Source organism: Mycetomoellerius zeteki, unplaced genomic scaffold, assembly GCF_001594055.1.
Source record: "Mycetomoellerius zeteki isolate Tzet28-1 unplaced genomic scaffold, Tzet1.0 scaffold206, whole genome shotgun sequence".
In the NCBI taxonomy this organism is placed as follows: Eukaryota; Metazoa; Arthropoda; class Insecta; order Hymenoptera; family Formicidae; genus Mycetomoellerius; species Mycetomoellerius zeteki.
The window spans coordinates 891,282-907,480 of record NW_017257021.1 but is presented as its reverse complement, the minus strand read 5'-3'; the positions used below and the strand labels follow the sequence as shown (position 1 = coordinate 907,480).

General features: G+C 34.7%; 4 protein-coding genes across 5 annotated transcripts; 2 read left to right on the top strand and 2 right to left on the bottom strand.

The window, feature by feature from the left end:
* Positions 1 to 477: 477 nt before the first annotated feature.
* Positions 478 to 3,782, bottom strand: LOC108722513 (probable G-protein coupled receptor B0563.6). Its single transcript, XM_018447664.1, has 6 exons — positions 3,542 to 3,782; positions 3,054 to 3,313; positions 2,442 to 2,668; positions 1,366 to 1,667; positions 1,051 to 1,285; positions 478 to 711 (listed from the first exon to the last, which is right to left on the bottom strand). The coding sequence occupies exons 1-6, from the start codon at positions 3,562 to 3,564 to the stop codon at positions 502 to 504; spliced, it is 1,257 nt and encodes a 418-aa protein (XP_018303166.1). The 5' UTR covers positions 3,565 to 3,782; the 3' UTR covers positions 478 to 501.
* A 3,426-nt stretch (positions 3,783 to 7,208) lies between these two features.
* Positions 7,209 to 9,020, top strand: brn (beta-1,3-galactosyltransferase brn). Its single transcript, XM_018447660.1, has 2 exons — positions 7,209 to 7,367; positions 7,541 to 9,020. The coding sequence occupies exon 2, from the start codon at positions 7,603 to 7,605 to the stop codon at positions 8,989 to 8,991; it is 1,389 nt and encodes a 462-aa protein (XP_018303162.1). The 5' UTR covers positions 7,209 to 7,367; positions 7,541 to 7,602; the 3' UTR covers positions 8,992 to 9,020.
* An 836-nt stretch (positions 9,021 to 9,856) lies between these two features.
* Positions 9,857 to 10,854, bottom strand: LOC108722499 (Sjoegren syndrome nuclear autoantigen 1 homolog). 2 transcript variants are annotated; one of them, XM_018447644.1, is made up of 3 exons: positions 10,633 to 10,854; positions 10,104 to 10,303; positions 9,857 to 10,026 (listed from the first exon to the last, which is right to left on the bottom strand). In XM_018447644.1, the coding sequence occupies exons 1-3, from the start codon at positions 10,712 to 10,714 to the stop codon at positions 9,925 to 9,927; spliced, it is 384 nt and encodes a 127-aa protein (XP_018303146.1). In that variant the 5' UTR covers positions 10,715 to 10,854; the 3' UTR covers positions 9,857 to 9,924. The 2 variants fall into 2 exon arrangements, with proteins under 2 accessions (XP_018303146.1, XP_018303147.1); XM_018447645.1 differs by having other exon boundaries at positions 10,656 to 10,854.
* A 3,215-nt stretch (positions 10,855 to 14,069) lies between these two features.
* LOC108722497 (uncharacterized) lies at positions 14,070 to 15,877 on the top strand. The gene is made up of 5 exons (XM_018447643.1): positions 14,070 to 14,085; positions 14,179 to 14,391; positions 14,654 to 14,868; positions 14,953 to 15,228; positions 15,474 to 15,877. Exons 2-5 carry the CDS (start codon positions 14,257 to 14,259, stop codon positions 15,739 to 15,741), a joined length of 894 nt encoding a protein of 297 aa, XP_018303145.1. The 5' UTR covers positions 14,070 to 14,085; positions 14,179 to 14,256; the 3' UTR covers positions 15,742 to 15,877.
* Positions 15,878 to 16,199: the final 322 nt, after the last annotated feature.

Below are 16,199 nucleotides of genomic sequence, written 5' to 3'. Positions count from 1 at the left end.
TCATTGAAAATATGTCTGTACAAGGAATTTATCATATTTATAAAATTGAAGAAGTTATAGCACCTTAAAGCGAACAGCGCAGGTATCGATTAAGGGTTGGCGAAAAACTTTAAACGTTAAGATGAAACTTTAAAAATTAAGATGAATTACCTTTATATAAAAATTTATTAATTGCGATACAGGATCGAGAAAAAGCATTAATATTGATTTTTAAATTTACATCAATTTATTATTAAAATTTTAAGTTTATATATTATAATACAGAAATATATATATATATGTGTGTGTGTATATATTACGTATAATTATTGATATAATACAGAATTATAATATACACGAAATTCATCCATTAAGCTATTAGATATAATTAATTAATATACACATACAGAATTCCATTATGGACGCATATCAGAAATATACAATATAATTAATATAAATACAAATATACATGTAACAAATACAAATGATCGATTGCCTTTGACCTTAGCGCGCAACGTATAATTATGTGACAGCACGGTGTTCTAACATAAAAGTAGTAGCCTCCGACGGATGTGCGTCTTCTTCCATTCTAATTTCTTTGGTCGGCGACTCGGGGGAATTCAATTTCGTACGCTCCGGTGTCAATCGAATAGTAGTGCCATGCCGACTGTAATCCTCGATCTCGCCTATTGGCTGATCAACGTCTTGCCCTACGTTTTCGTTACATTTTCCCTGTTCGCAAAAATTAATTAATCAAATTGTAAGTACTCTCATTAGTTGCGAATATTTTCCTGTAATTATAAATTATAATTTATTTATATTTAAAAGCTATTAACAAGCTTAATCGGAGCTTTATATTACCTTTTTATAGCTACGGCCTATTTAAAACGTAATTTCATTATAATGCTTTAAAAAATCCTTTATACACAAATACATTCTATAAAATCTTATTACTCAAAAATATTGTGTAATAATCTTATTGCACAAATAATATTGAAGGGTTGAAAGAAAAGAAATTTCTATAACAGATTTTCAAATGAAAATTGTTATAATCAATGAATGCGTGCTCACTTGTAGAAATCTCAGCAATTCTCTTCGAAATTCTGTACTGCAGGCGAGATATATGAGAATGTAAATGGCATAATTGCTGAGTTCGACAATCGTCGAATACACGCGGAACGTTTGGTAACGAAGGTCCAATGGATGACGATCGGTATACAGTATAGGGGTAAGACTTGGCGGAACTTCCGTCAAAAAAAAGCATAGAATCATTGTTGTCGTCAATATCGCCAAATGTTGCTCCTCTCTGGAAAGAATAATTTTTATATAATTTTTATATATTCTAGTGGGACCACAGAAATACAATATTTAATCTTTTGTTTTAACTTGTATCCTCGATTGCGAGATAATAATGACGTGTCAGGCGTCTTGTTGGTCCGAAATTTATTTGAAACGGCATGGAATTGTCGGTTTTGCACATTCAGCTGCAGAAACCTCTTAATGACTAGACTATTCAGTACAATGAATACGACCGACGGGAAAATTCGTACTACGATCTCCATTATCCAAATATATGTTCTCCATATCGCAGTTTGCGTAACGAATACATTTTCACGTAATGTAAAAGAAGTGCCGGATTCATCTTGTTCCGCATAAACGATTCTCATTACCGATAGCGGACCACTAATCTATAAACGGAATAAAATGTGCATATATAAAATACGTACAATATATTACATGTATATATTTTTTACATAAAATTATTATATCTATTATTATGTGCATATGTTTGTAATAAAGATTCTCTCGTTATTGTTAAACACGAATAATTAACGGAATTGATCGATTTGTAATGATTCGCGTGCTTTGATTGAAAAATCTACTGACGATCAATCAGCACAAATAATAAACACTATCGCTTATTGATTTTTCCTGTATTGATTTTCTTAATCAATTATTCTAATATAATCGGGCAATATATATATTAACTAAGTGAATCTTATTCGTAAGGGTGTAACAATATAATCATCATCAATAATTATTATAGTCCGATCTTATATTCAAGATTATCTTAATGAGCTAAGTGTGATCATAGATAGTAGTCTTAATTCTATTCAGTCAATAAAATAACTACATTTTATTTCAAGATCGTGTTATGATCTTAAACATATATAAAATTGGATTATGAAACATTGGCTATAGATGGCACTCAATGTTTGATTTGGCACTGAAGTGCCAATAAAAATGATCTTTAATAGCTTTTTATAATAATATAAGAACTATAGATTATTTATAAATAGCTTCGAGAAAGTGAAACATAAAAATATTTATAATAGCAAAGATTATAGTGGAACCAGAATGCTATTAAAAGATTATTCGATATTTTAATGGTTTTAAAAAAATCAAATGCATCTTTCGAAAGAAAAGAAATACGAATGTCATTTTACGTAAAAACAGTTTACCATGAAGCCAGCAATGAAAGAAGATAGTATAAAGGAGTTGACGTTCTTGCGTGTGTTTCCGGTGCGAATACGTGTCGGAAAGAATAAAAAAATGTATCGATCTACAATTAAGCAGACCATAATGAAAACACTAGCGGCCGAGAAGGCGTTGAGAATAACAAGTTCAAGATGAGCATGGTAGAAAGCTGATGGGTAATTATTGCTCATGCCATAACCCAATCTTAACGCTGAAACATATATATTGATTGTCAGATATAATTATATTGTAATACTTTGTTATACACGGCCACTGTGCACTGAGAAAAAAGACTGATTGCGCCATCGTATATATAAGTTAATCGAACAAAAAGTACACACGCTGTGTACAATAATGAGCTATATCGATACAATTAATTAATTGTAATCGAGTACAACTGTCGTGTAAACGATAATATTAATCGACAATGAATCTCAAGTATCGTCGCGATCTAAATTAAATGAGTTAAGTGTCGTCGTCAAATTAATTCGGTTTATTTGTTTGGATGTGGATACAATATCAGTTCTGTGATTTTCTTCAACCAAGCGTTATTTTTTTCTACAGTGCGCACTGTGTCAGAATCGGATTGTACAAACTGATTGTTATCCAAGACAGAATAACACCGATATGCGCCAGCGCAAGTCCACTGAGATACAGGTATGCGATACCGCGAAACACTGGGCCAGATAGCACAACAAAGATCGCCGCATTGCCGAAAATGCCAATGGTTAATATCATCGGAACTATGATACCGTAAGACGTCCACATCAAAGACATCACTTGGCTTCGAGCAATGTCGTCCTCGATAGGTGTACGTTCAATAGTAAAGTTATCATCCTCACAACACAACTGAGTACTGCAAAAAGCATTTTCATTGGGATCTCGTATGTGTAAGAGTCACAGAAAAAAAAAGCGCGCTAGCGGCTAAATTTTATTTAGCCGATGAGGCTAAATATAGATTGTTAAGATCGACTTATTTCTCAACGAATGATGATCTTTAATTAACTGAACTACTTTATTAACGTAACAATAAAGAACAAAACAGACGGAGTTGCTAATGAAGGATTTACTGCGATATACAAACCCGTCGATCACTCCTGTCAGCATTGTACGTTCCGTTGATTGTTAATTATACAAAAATTATACAAATTAAAATTGCCGTTAAAGAACTTGTAAGTACTACCGATTAAGTGATCTAGAAACTTTTTACTGTTTGACGTTTTGTATTTTGTTCACGCACGTCGCCGTCTGTTTCTCTCCTTCTCCCTCTAGCCAGCTGTAAATCTACTTTCAATAAAGACATGATAGACTCTAACAGGTTTACCTGTGACATATCCACCTCATGGGTCTTGCTTCAGAAAAATATACTGCGCAAGTCCCGGGAAGGTAACGACAAGGTGTATGGGAGTTTATTTAAACACGTAATAGACTTAAACCCTTTATTAAGGTCAAACTGCTTGAACAAACAACAGGGTCTATTATTAATTGTTGTTTACGGTCAAATACTTCATCGTGAAAATAATACGGATTATGTAATAAAGTAAGATTCAAATGCAGTTAATTAAACTTATCGTATTTTATAAAATATGCAACCAACATAACTCTTTCTTTATTAAAAAGATTGTCATCTTTCGATCATTTCATTATTGCTTCTTTTCTTATTGAAGACTATTATAAATTCGCTATTTTGATTATCGCAATTGATACCGATACGAATACATTTATTTTCAAATGATTCACGGTAATTATGGAATAAAGGAAAAAAGGAAATTTCAAATTTTCCAACTTCTTCTGTTTTCTAAAAAGGAAAACTTTTGTGTGTGTGTGTGTGTGTGTGTGTGTGTGTGTGTGTGTGTGTAACTCGATATTAAAATTTATGGATTATTATATTTATAAATTATTAAAATTTTTAATGGAAACAGAGAAAGTATAAACACCATTTTTTCAAATTAATCCACTCCATTTTTAAGAGATCTATTTTAGTCTGGAACACAGTTTTCATATTTTAGACGGATACAAACATCTTTGAATATTCCGTAATCTTATCTGAATTGTTTGTGTCCTTTGAAACAATTATGTACCTATAATACGCGTAGTACTGAAAATAATAGTTTCCTTTTTTATAATTTATGAATTATCATTTCCCCTGCATTCGTAATGACTGGAGAAAACACGTCGAAATTTTATTGTTCCTGCCAACCTGTCAATGAAGTTAATTCGACAAAATGTTTAAATTAAATTTATATTATGGACTCTCTAATCTTCCTACATTTTCATCGTCTTATGAATCTTTAGTTCATCTTAGATTCACAAGATACTGTATTCTGTCGAATATATCGAGGAATAACTTCAACGTATGTCAGATAAAAAATATTAAGAAATAAAATTAATTAATCGTTCGATTAAATAAACAGATTCATTATCCGTGATGAACAAATTGTGTGATAGACAAATTCTTATAAATTTTGCCATTTCCCATGAATTTTGTACTTCCAGCAGCCCTATTCTGTAACTCTTAACGCGAGTTTCGTTATCGTTATAACGTCGTTGCGCAACTTTTTTATCATACCGTGTCACAAGTCGTGTCAAAAAAATGTGACGAATTTAAAGGATTCGGTCATTCTAAAAAGAACTTTGTAAGTGATTACGAATAAGCGATGTGAGATAACTGCGAGAAATAATCGGATGCAGCCCAAGTTCCTGTCGCATCGGTTTTGAGAGCTATAGATAATAACAAATTTGTTTATTTCCGCGAAAAGTACAACGTACGTTTGTTGTCTGTAACAAACGGATTGCCTATCAGCACTCGATACGTTCCAAGAAAGGAGATATATATATACAGATAAAAATAAAAAGGATGTTCTCCATTGAATTTAATGATTAATTGAAAAAGTTATGAAAACTTGTTTATCGAATCAGTTTTGTTGTTTTTTTTTAAAACAGAATTGATTTGATAAACAAGTTTTCCGAAAAGGTTTCCTCGTTGAACGATGCAGAAAGAGTCAGCCGGAAAGATCTGACGAAAGAGACGATTGACGTTAACGACGAGCAGCGAGATGAGGACGATGAACGTGGAATCTCGATAGAGATTAATAATCGTGGTGTCAAATTATCGGGATCGGAGTCGAAAGGCGCCGAGCGAGTGGATGCCTATCCATAGCGAGGCGCGATCGATGGTGTCGGTCAACGCCGAAGGAGGATGTCCCCACGACGCGCGACGCGACGTTGGTGGCTAATCTTTCGAGCGGAAAACATTGTCAGAGACATTTCTCTCACCCGATCGCGTTTCCGCTCGGTCGATCGATAAAGACCCACCGGCGAGCGGGTCCAAGACGAGGAACGATAAGGAGCTAATTGCCGTTTTCCCACGGAAACAAAACGGATTCACAATTTATTCATGATATGAAATATAAAAGCAGAGGATAACCCGCAAATTTTTGCGCGAAGAAGATCCGCTTCGACGGAAAAAGACGACCCTCCTCGAGCGACCAGCGTCGAATGGATAGAAATGCCGAAAAATAAACCAGCCTATAAAGACGATACGAGAAGAAGACTATAAGACGATCGATCTACAATCAAAAGAGAGGAAAAAAGAATGCAACGGAAAAATTCAAGAATCTCAGACGATTCGCGTCAAACGATTTCTAACGCTTCTATAAATAAAAAAGGATCTTTTATATATCTGCAATTAACATCGGTCTAACGAAATATGAAAGAATGAATTTGATGACGTAGATGCCAGTATCTCTTGAAAGCCCTTGTAAGATCTTTTTTTTTTAGCCAGGTTACAAAGTCTTAAAAAATTAAAAAATGCATAAGTTGGAGAACATCAGCCCATAATAATTAATAATAATAATTCACATATTATATGTACACTTGATATCGAATTCGCAATTCAATTCTGCTATGTGTATATATATATATATATATATAATTATATTAGTAAACACACACATTATATATTTCTTATATTATATTATACATATATTAATTTCAAAGTAAATTGAATATATTATGTTGCGTATAAGGAAATTTGAAACAATCAAAGTGAAAGAAGATATAAAATTAATATTATATTAGAACGTTATATAAAGATTGGTAATACAATGATTATCAATTTATTTTTTGCAAGTTGTATTTCAACATTGTCAATCAGTAACCAATCAACTCGAAATAAAACGCAAACTGTGCATCCTTCCGAATCACTGAGTTTATTCACAAGCTCGGCAGATGAATAAGCGTGTGGACAATAAACGCGATAGGATTAATCTTCTCACTACTTTGAGGCGTCAAAAAATTATTACTGACCAAATTTGACAAATTTATATTGATTAAAATAAATCTGTTACAATACAATAAATAAGCAAATAAATGTGCCAAATGTCGCTGTATTTTAAATTGATATAAAATAATTGAACGTTAATATAAATTAAACGTAATTTTTTTTCCTTCCTCTATGCTCTTAAATTGTACATTAAATATATTTATTTTAATTATATTTTTTAAATAGAATATATTTTAAATATAATTAAAAAAATATTAGAATATCGCATTGCAATTTGCAAAACATCTCCTAAGAATATTTTTCTCTAATTGTAAGAGGAAATATAAAGCTATGACAGACAAGACCTTTTCAAGTCGCAGTTATTGACTTTCGTCATGTCGACCGCACAGTGCGCGTGATCGGACTTTTAGTTGGAGCAAGTCCCCTGTAGAGGCACCACAAATCACTGTTTCTGGCTGCACTTGTAATATTTCCTGAAAGAAATTGGTTAGATGGCGTTCAAGAAAAAAAAACAAAGAAAAAGCTGTATCACGCATATATATTTTGAAAATAAAACACCCTACTTATGAAAGATATCTATACATTCTCCTGTATTATCTGAACGAGAAATGATTGTCGATAATTTGTAAGTTGTCACTTTAATTTGAACTACATATGCACAGAATTCCGTCATTAATTAAATGATCGGACTAATTAAAGATTAAAGAACATTATTTTTTGTTAATTGAAAAAACTTGTGTGATGATAATGTTCATAAAATAGAAAATAATTGATTAAACGTGAAAATTTCTATTGTAGGGCTGAGACCTTGAGGAAAAGAAAATTTGCACGGATTATTAAGCAGAAATTTGGCTGACAAAATGTGCTGTTACTTGCTGCAATGTTATTTATTTCATCTTTATTTTCAAAGGGGTCGCCGTAACATATCAAGAGTCAAATTAGGATATGTACTCTGGGGCATTGGCATGATAGCACTGCTGGAATTTTTTGGAGCATTTGTGCATATATTTGAGGTCACGTACGATGAAAAAAACTTTGTATATCCGTACAAAGGCAATGTACATGAATTTGTGAATGCTTTGCGACGTAATGAAAAACCTGAAGTCGAACCTATAAACGAGTATAAATATGCTTTTATCTTGACACAGCCACAAAAGTGTAAGGAAAATGCAGATGATACGCTTCGTATTGTATATATAGTAAAATCGGCTATAGAAAATTTTGATAGAAGAACTGCTATACGAAATTCGTGGGGAATCGAAAAGAGATTCTTTGATGTGCCAACGAGAACTATTTTTGTGGTGGGTACGCATCGGTATGACCAAGAAGTTGAGGCCAAACTGAAACTAGAGGCAGGAATTTACAAAGATATCGTGCAGGCAGATTTTATAGATTCGTACTATAATAATACTATAAAAACGATGATGAGTTTCAAGTGGTTAGTAAATTACTGTCCCAATTCAAAGTTTTACATGTTCGTCGATGATGATATGTATGTATCTGTAAAAAATTTAGCGACATTTATTAGAAATCCAGCTAATTATCCATTTTATTTAATGGAATCCAGAAAAGTGTACAGTGCACACAAAAGAGAAATCAAACAGTCGGATTTAATGGATTATAGTGACATCAATTTTAATAATAAAAGCGTAACATATGACTTAAAAAGCAAAACGTCTTTTACGGAAGATTCAACTATTCATGAATCTACAAATAACAATAGTCGGAAAAATAATATGCATGAGAAACAAGAAGTCGAGCTTAATGAAAACCGTAAAACAGAAAATGAATACTTGCTCAGGCTTTTTAACAAGCCTACGTCAAATAGAAAACGACAGCTTCTCGATTTTGAGCTGCCAGATGATATTAGACTGTTTGCAGGATTCGTATTTATGCGATCTGCGCCACATCGACATAAATTTTCTAAATGGTACGTCACATTAAAAGAATATCCGTATCATTTATGGCCACCATATGTTACAGCCGGTGCATACGTGCTGTCTAAAGAAGCTCTGTTGGATTTGTACTACACCAGTTTCTACACCAAGCATTTCAAATTCGATGATATCTTTCTAGGTTTAGTAGCTAAGAAAGCTGATATAGTGCCGTTTCATTGTGAAGAATTCCACTTTTATAAGAAAGCTTATACAAAACATAGTTATACTTATGTTATAACGTCTCATGGATATGGAGACCCAAACGAACTTTTACAGATATGGAACGAACAGAAAGCTCTTGGAAACGCTTAAATCTATATAAATAATGCAAAACGATTTCGCAATGGCTTAGTTTACATCGTGCACTTGATACGGGTACTAACTAGTAACTTTCTATTGAATTATCTTAATTTCGGCGATACATGTAAACATATACATGATATGTGTATTTAATCATTTTGATGCATATTGTATCAATTTAGTACATCATTCTTTGAATACATCGCTCAAATTAAAATAATTCAATAGAAAGTTGCTAGTTAGTACCTGTATCAAGATATGAACTAGGCCTATATATACTATTACATGAATTTAGAGACGATTAAGATAATTTCCATTTAAGAATGAAAAACAAAGTATCACGATAGCTTATATTGGCGAAAATATCATAATTGATATGTATCAATATATATACATATGAAGGAAGATGGAATATACGATGTAAAATAACAATTATGTGATAATGTTCAACTTGTTGTAAAGAATATTCTGTGCTCTATTACTAGAATAGATTTCATCCTACATCAGTCTTCATATATATAGTATTCCCTAATAAAAAATCAAATTTATCAAATTTTTAGTATTATACGTATTAAAGCATAGTATTTAAATTAAACAGAATTATGCTAATCGTATTTATTCATTGCTCTAGTTTATAAATAAGATTGTTTAATTATTTTATTTAACTACACACACACATAGACTGATTAATATTATTTTTCTAAAATAATCAAATAACATAATTAACATATATGTATATGCACTTGGATAGTTAATAAATTGCGCAGAAGCTATAAAAAACTTGTATATTCTAAAAGTCAATATATTTACAATTTTGTACTTTGTTAATTAACAGCTATGTTTTTGTGATAATTTTTTTCCATTGATAATATAATAAATACATTTTTTAGATATATGGTCCCTCACAAATTTGTTGTCGAGTTCTATTTTATATCGTATTTTTTTTTATCGGTACTGCTTATCAGTATTGGCTTTACCTAAAGTTTGATCCAGACTCACAGCTTCTTTTTTGATCATATTGAGCAATAATTGGGAACTCTCCAGAATCTACAATAAAACAAATATAACACTTAAGAGATGCAGGATTAACATTCAATTTAGAATAGATCACTCAAAAATACTACCTTTACATATGCTGTCTCAGTGTCGGCGATAGTTCTATCGTATTCGTTTCTGACCGTGATTCTTTTTGCTAAATTATCGTTCAGTTGGGTAAGTTTACACGACATCTTCTCGATTTCGCGTTGCAAATTGTTCTTTTCTTCCTCCTGGGATTCTATCTGAGATTGAAGTTCCGATCGCCTTACCTTCATCTCTTCTAAACCTAGAAAAACAAATTTCTTTTCTGTACATACATGAATGCAACAAGATAATTCCGTTCCTAAAAAATATCGAATTATAATATCGTAGAATAAAGTAATTTAAGATCATCAATATGACGTTTGAATAACAATTCCTTTTTCGGGATTAAGATACCTTCAGTATTGGGATTGTATAGCAAAAGAATACTTGTATTATGTTTCAGGTATCTAAAATCGGATCAATTAAAGCTCAAACTAATTAAAGATATTCTCCGTTATATCACACTATGTTATTCTTCTTCACAAATTTATGAATAATGTCAAACAAAAATTTTTAGGTTAAACGGGTTACATTTGACAAGCTCCTGATTATACGTTTGCAGAGCAGCTCCGTGTTGAGACATCGCGAACCCTCCATTCGCAGGAAATTTCATATAAGGCGTATATATTTAAACTGATTTAAACGCGGACGATGTCAGGCAATACTATCAAGAACGGCCGTTGTTTATCAACAACCGCACCAACAACGCGGAAATTCGATTGACGTTCGGGTGGCCAGCTGCTTCGGTTTTGGCGCGCGGTTCCCGCACTTCCCGCTTTACGCATGCGTCAGGAGCATGCGTCGGGAGATATAAAAATACGAAGATTTCTCGTCCTTTTCACGCGTTATCCATATACAAATCTAGAGACTGTACGAAATTGGATCCATAGGAACGGCGATGATTTTCTTTTTTAATTTATAAAGTAGTCATCTTTCGTAGCAACAACTGGAAAATCGTCGAGCTCTAAAAATCAACGCGATAAGCGGAACAGGGTCATATAATTGGATGATCAAGGATTTGATTGATCCTTCGCAGCTTCTCGAAACTCTCGAGCTTTTGAGAAAGATAATGCGATTCATGATCAACGGAATCGATATGGCGCCTGCTTTGACGGAATTCATTTTGCAGATTCTGGATATCCGAGGTCGAGGCTCGGATTAACACTGGACTAGCTGCTTTCAAAACCAGTTTTCTTTTTCAGAGCCGGAACTATATTGCATAACTACGCCCGATCGTAAAATTACTTTCGGGGCTGTGGAATATACCCATGCAGCACAGAATTTGTAGCAATATCGCTGCAAAATCTCTGCAATGCTGCTGCAACGTGCAATGTTGCTGCAATATTGCAGCAGTGTTGCTGCAACTTATGTGCTGTAGGGGTATTCTCGTAGATATCAGAGTTATCTTGAAGATCATCACAAATCTTTATCCTTCGCTCTAAACAAAAAATTGATCTGTGCGAAAACATTCTGTTGTAATCGCACATTTTACGTTTTTAATTATCAGTATACAATATGTAGAATTATACTCTAATCCATCAGGCGTATAAATATATATTTATTATATTTATTATTTATATTTTACAAAAAGAAAAGGTGCAACTCAATGAAAGCCATGCTTTATTTTTATTTATCGAATTGCAATGCGTTCTTTGCATCATTTGTATTTTACACTTCACGCATCAAATTTGGACGTATTTTGGATAACGATAATATAATGCAACTTCTCCTTAAAGCGGAAACGTGAAAAGTGAACGTGAAAAATTTTATAATAAAAATGTTGACTTTTTATGTCTCCGTCTTAGGGAAAAAGTTGCTCGATTACACATGTTGGAATAGGATCGTATCCCTTCGAGACAATCAACGACCCAATTTCACGTCCGTTTATTTCGCGTAGAGGAGGAGGGACGTCGGATGGCGGGCGGTGAGGACTGGCGAGGACTAGTTAGCGCGCACACCTGAGCTCACCTTTTAAAGGCGTCAGACGGAAGCGTGGTGGAAAAGCGTGGCGCACGCCACGATAAACGTGCCTTTCGCTCGCGGTCGCGGGACGCCCGCCGCAGCCCGCCGACGTACTTGGAGCATTCCAGCGATTTCCAGCGATTCCGACTGATTCCGACCGCGACTGTCGCGAGACGGGCGAGAGCCAAGAGCAGCGGGTCTCGATCGCGTTGCTCCGGGACGTATCACGTATATTGTATGGATTGTATGTCGCGTCTCGAGTCCGCGAGTTTCGCGAATCCGCGCCAACGCCACCAGAATTGTCGCGAGTGCTTTTCGATCGAGTGCAGGGACGATCGATCTCGAGGAGGAAGAAAAAGGAGAGAAACACAAACACGGAATGGACCAAACGCGGCGAATACTCGCGTGATCGATATGTCGCGGCGATCCTGCAGGCACGTCTGCACGAGGAGAGGAATCACCCGCGGGTAAGGATCAATATGGGGGAACGTAATCTCCCGAGTCAACTCCCAAGGCAAGCTACTCGGGCAAGATCCTCTCGAGGGTCGAGCCAGCATCGAAAGAGCGGCTCTCCGACTCGAACGGATCTCGATCCGCACCTGCAAGAGCTAGGCAAGAGATTCGACGCGAGCGCGGGTGCGTCCCTCGTGATCTTGGTCCCGCGCTTTGCTCGGACATTTCTTCATTGACGTTTCCTGTCCTTTCCTCCTCTCTTTTCTTTGTTTTTCGGGAATTGATCTCCGGGGGCAGGACCGAGGATGGTGCGCACAAGTCGCATGGATCTACGACGCCTGCGCGCGTCGCGAGTCGCAATCCGCCGCTTCGTCTCTTGCACGCGTGCACCATTTAAAAATTGCGATTAACGCGAGAAAAACGTAAAGCGGGAGTTTAATAACCGGTTGGCTGACGAGAGTGAACGTATTTTAGAGGGCGGATGGCATTAATCATCGATACTGCCTGTCACACACCTTTCTATCGAAAATAAATTAATTCAAGGGAATCGTATTAATTCAAGCGAATTCTAAAAAAAATCGAATTTTTAGATCTGTGACACGAAAGTTTGCCGTTTAATTTCAGAAAAATGATAATTTCTCTCATCATCTATTTTAATTAAATATTTATAATACATTATCTTATTTCATGAGGCTGTTATTATAATATAATTACGTCGAAGTGATTTCGCAAAATTTGATATCGTCATTGCAATTACCAAATATTTTATTACTTTTAGAATGTAATTAATTGCAGGATTCTTTTTTATACTAGAGATCAAAGACCGCAGATATTCATAGTCCGTTCTTGTATTTAAGACTGTCTTAATTAATTAAATAATGTCTCAAGATGCTAATTGATTCTGTGATAGCCTCATGACGTCTCAAGACGGTCTTAAATACGTAAGAATCGATTTGTAAATATGCCGGTCAAGGGAATGTCGCGACGCGCTAAACACATGTGCACATTTAATAAAGATATAATTGTGACAGAGATACGATAATTTATTGTGAAACGAATAACAAGAAGTTATAATCTTGAAAGAGTCGCGAGAGAACGATCAAGGAGAGGCAAAGGAGTTATATACGCGCATTATGTATTGATCGAAGATGTTGCACATGTCCTTGCCAAGTGACATCATCGTACTAAATAAGGATTTGCCCAATGCGATGAACGCGTCGTGGGCACTGCCTACGGTCGCGAGACAATCCCATAATGATGCACCGTTTTGCAATCTTTATGCGCAGGCAGCACTTAAAGGAACGTACGCCACACCTTACGCTTGTTAAATTTGTATTCGATCACGGGCTATACTTATATAATTGGATAAAATACATCCCAAATGCCGTTACCAAAACTAAAAACGGAGATACGAAACAAGAAAAAGATTTAAGAACGTCTGTTCCTTTTAGCGACGTAAAGCATTTTTGTTGCAGGTTGACGGTGTAAATGATGCGTATGACGCACAATTTTCTTTTAAAATATGCAATATATTTTAAGTAAGAATGGAAATATACGGATACGTGCAGAGTAAGCATTTCGTGCCTTTTTATCCTATGACGACGTACTGTAACAATTCTGATAATCGATTTGTCGATAAACTGATATTTATTTCTGTTTTAGATGAGCTAAAGAAGCTTTATTAATTAGTTACTTGTCTTTGACATTCCTTGTGCACGAGTCGACGACTGATACTTCAAAATGCATACTTCGAAATATGCTGGATATCACATTAATGGAAATCGTGATTACATTACAGATGGTGAAGAGAGCCATAGAGCTCCTTCGGACCGCACCGTGTCCGAGTATATCGTTGCTAACGAGCATACCACTATGGTAATGCATTTTATATTCACGATGGCAAAGATATTCTTTTAGCTTAAAGCGTATTTTATTCTACATACGAGTATATTACCTAAGTAGCACACAGCGCGTACGAAGCGTTAACGAAGCGCTAAAAAAGCGCATATAATCGCTTTTTTTGCGCTTTATAAACGTTGTGCCACTTCGTCGGTAGTGTACACAATGTATAGAATACATCCGCCTCCTTATATATATTTAAATTATCATTTCTTTTTCTCAAACTCTTCTTTTACAGGTAAAACCTACAAGAAAGAACCCCGCGGATAAGTACGATAGAGAAGAAGACAGGAGATCCAGAAGCGCGCATAACGCTCGCGATTCGGTACTGTCCGGATCTTCAAAACATAGTTTGCATCCGCTTCGCAAAAGTGCCTCGCACGGCAGTATTTGCGACAATGGTTCAGATATATATGTCACCAGCGCTGCATATAGAGCTACTTCCGACATAAGGTCGCTCACAATCAGATTTATAAACGCGTAGCATTTAATATCCCGTAAATATACTTATAACAGAAAATGTATTTTGTGTTATAGTCGGGTATCACGCCGTAGTCTCGCACCAAGCTCCAGATTGGATCACAGAGCGCCTAGTCATTATAGCTACGGTTCCGGCAGGTCAGGCACTTCGACAGTGAAAACTCGTACGTCACGAAAAGGCGGTATTATTGTGGAAACTATGTCAACGCCTAATCCATTTTGCCCAAACACTAAGGGCGTCTGCTGCCTCATGTTACTTCTCAATCTTGGCTTGATTCTAGTTACTTTAGGTTTCGTTATCGTCATACAATTTTTCCAGCCGTTAGTCGTTTGGTAAGAGTACTCTGTGATCAATTTTTACATCGCACACGCGCGCACGATTTATAATTTATGTATATATTAAAGTAATTATAATTACTTCAATTATAAAGGACAAAATTGCAAAAGTTATATATATATATCGATTTGTATTTCTAATAATTAATAGTAACGTAAAAGAATTGAAAGCATGATGTATAGATTACACAATTGGAGAGGCGTATTTTATAAAATTTTATACAAAATGCATTTTTTTTTAGGATCTTGGGAATAGTATTTCTTGTGTTTGGATTTTTGACACTGATCGGTAGTCTCGTGTATTGCGTACATGTGTTCAAAAATGCCAGACATCCACACGATATCAATCCGGAAGATCTATACTGGACCCATTACTGGCAAGGTCGTGTTGGTTCTACAGCACCTGAAGTTTATTATAAAGCCGAAGACAAATATCAGGATGATGGCTATAGCGATCGATACAGCAAATACTCGGGAAAGTATTATGACAGGCAAAATCAGAGATATTGATTGGAATATAAAGAATAGTATCGATCATTAATTAAAATACCAATTCACACACATTCTGCCAGCTCGTAAGAGATTTGGAAAAACCAATGACGAATAAAAAACTAATCTCAGTGCAATAAAATATACTTATGTGTACTTGTGCATAGAATATTGTACTAACATTATTTTTTCTTTTCCAGAAAATACAAATTGTCAATGTATTTTATTCTTGTTATTTGCAATACTAATATAAATCATCTGAAAAAAATAAAAAAAAAATAATTTCTTTTCCTGAAAAATAACATACAGAAATTTCAGCGTTAACTTGGTGATTTTCGCAATTTAGTGTATCGATATATTAATAACATCTCTCTAATAATTCTAAGCAGATATTTATATTTTATACTTACAGCATAAATATATGACGGTAATGACATTTTTTAAATAAACATGTACAATGTATTATAGCAAAAGAACAT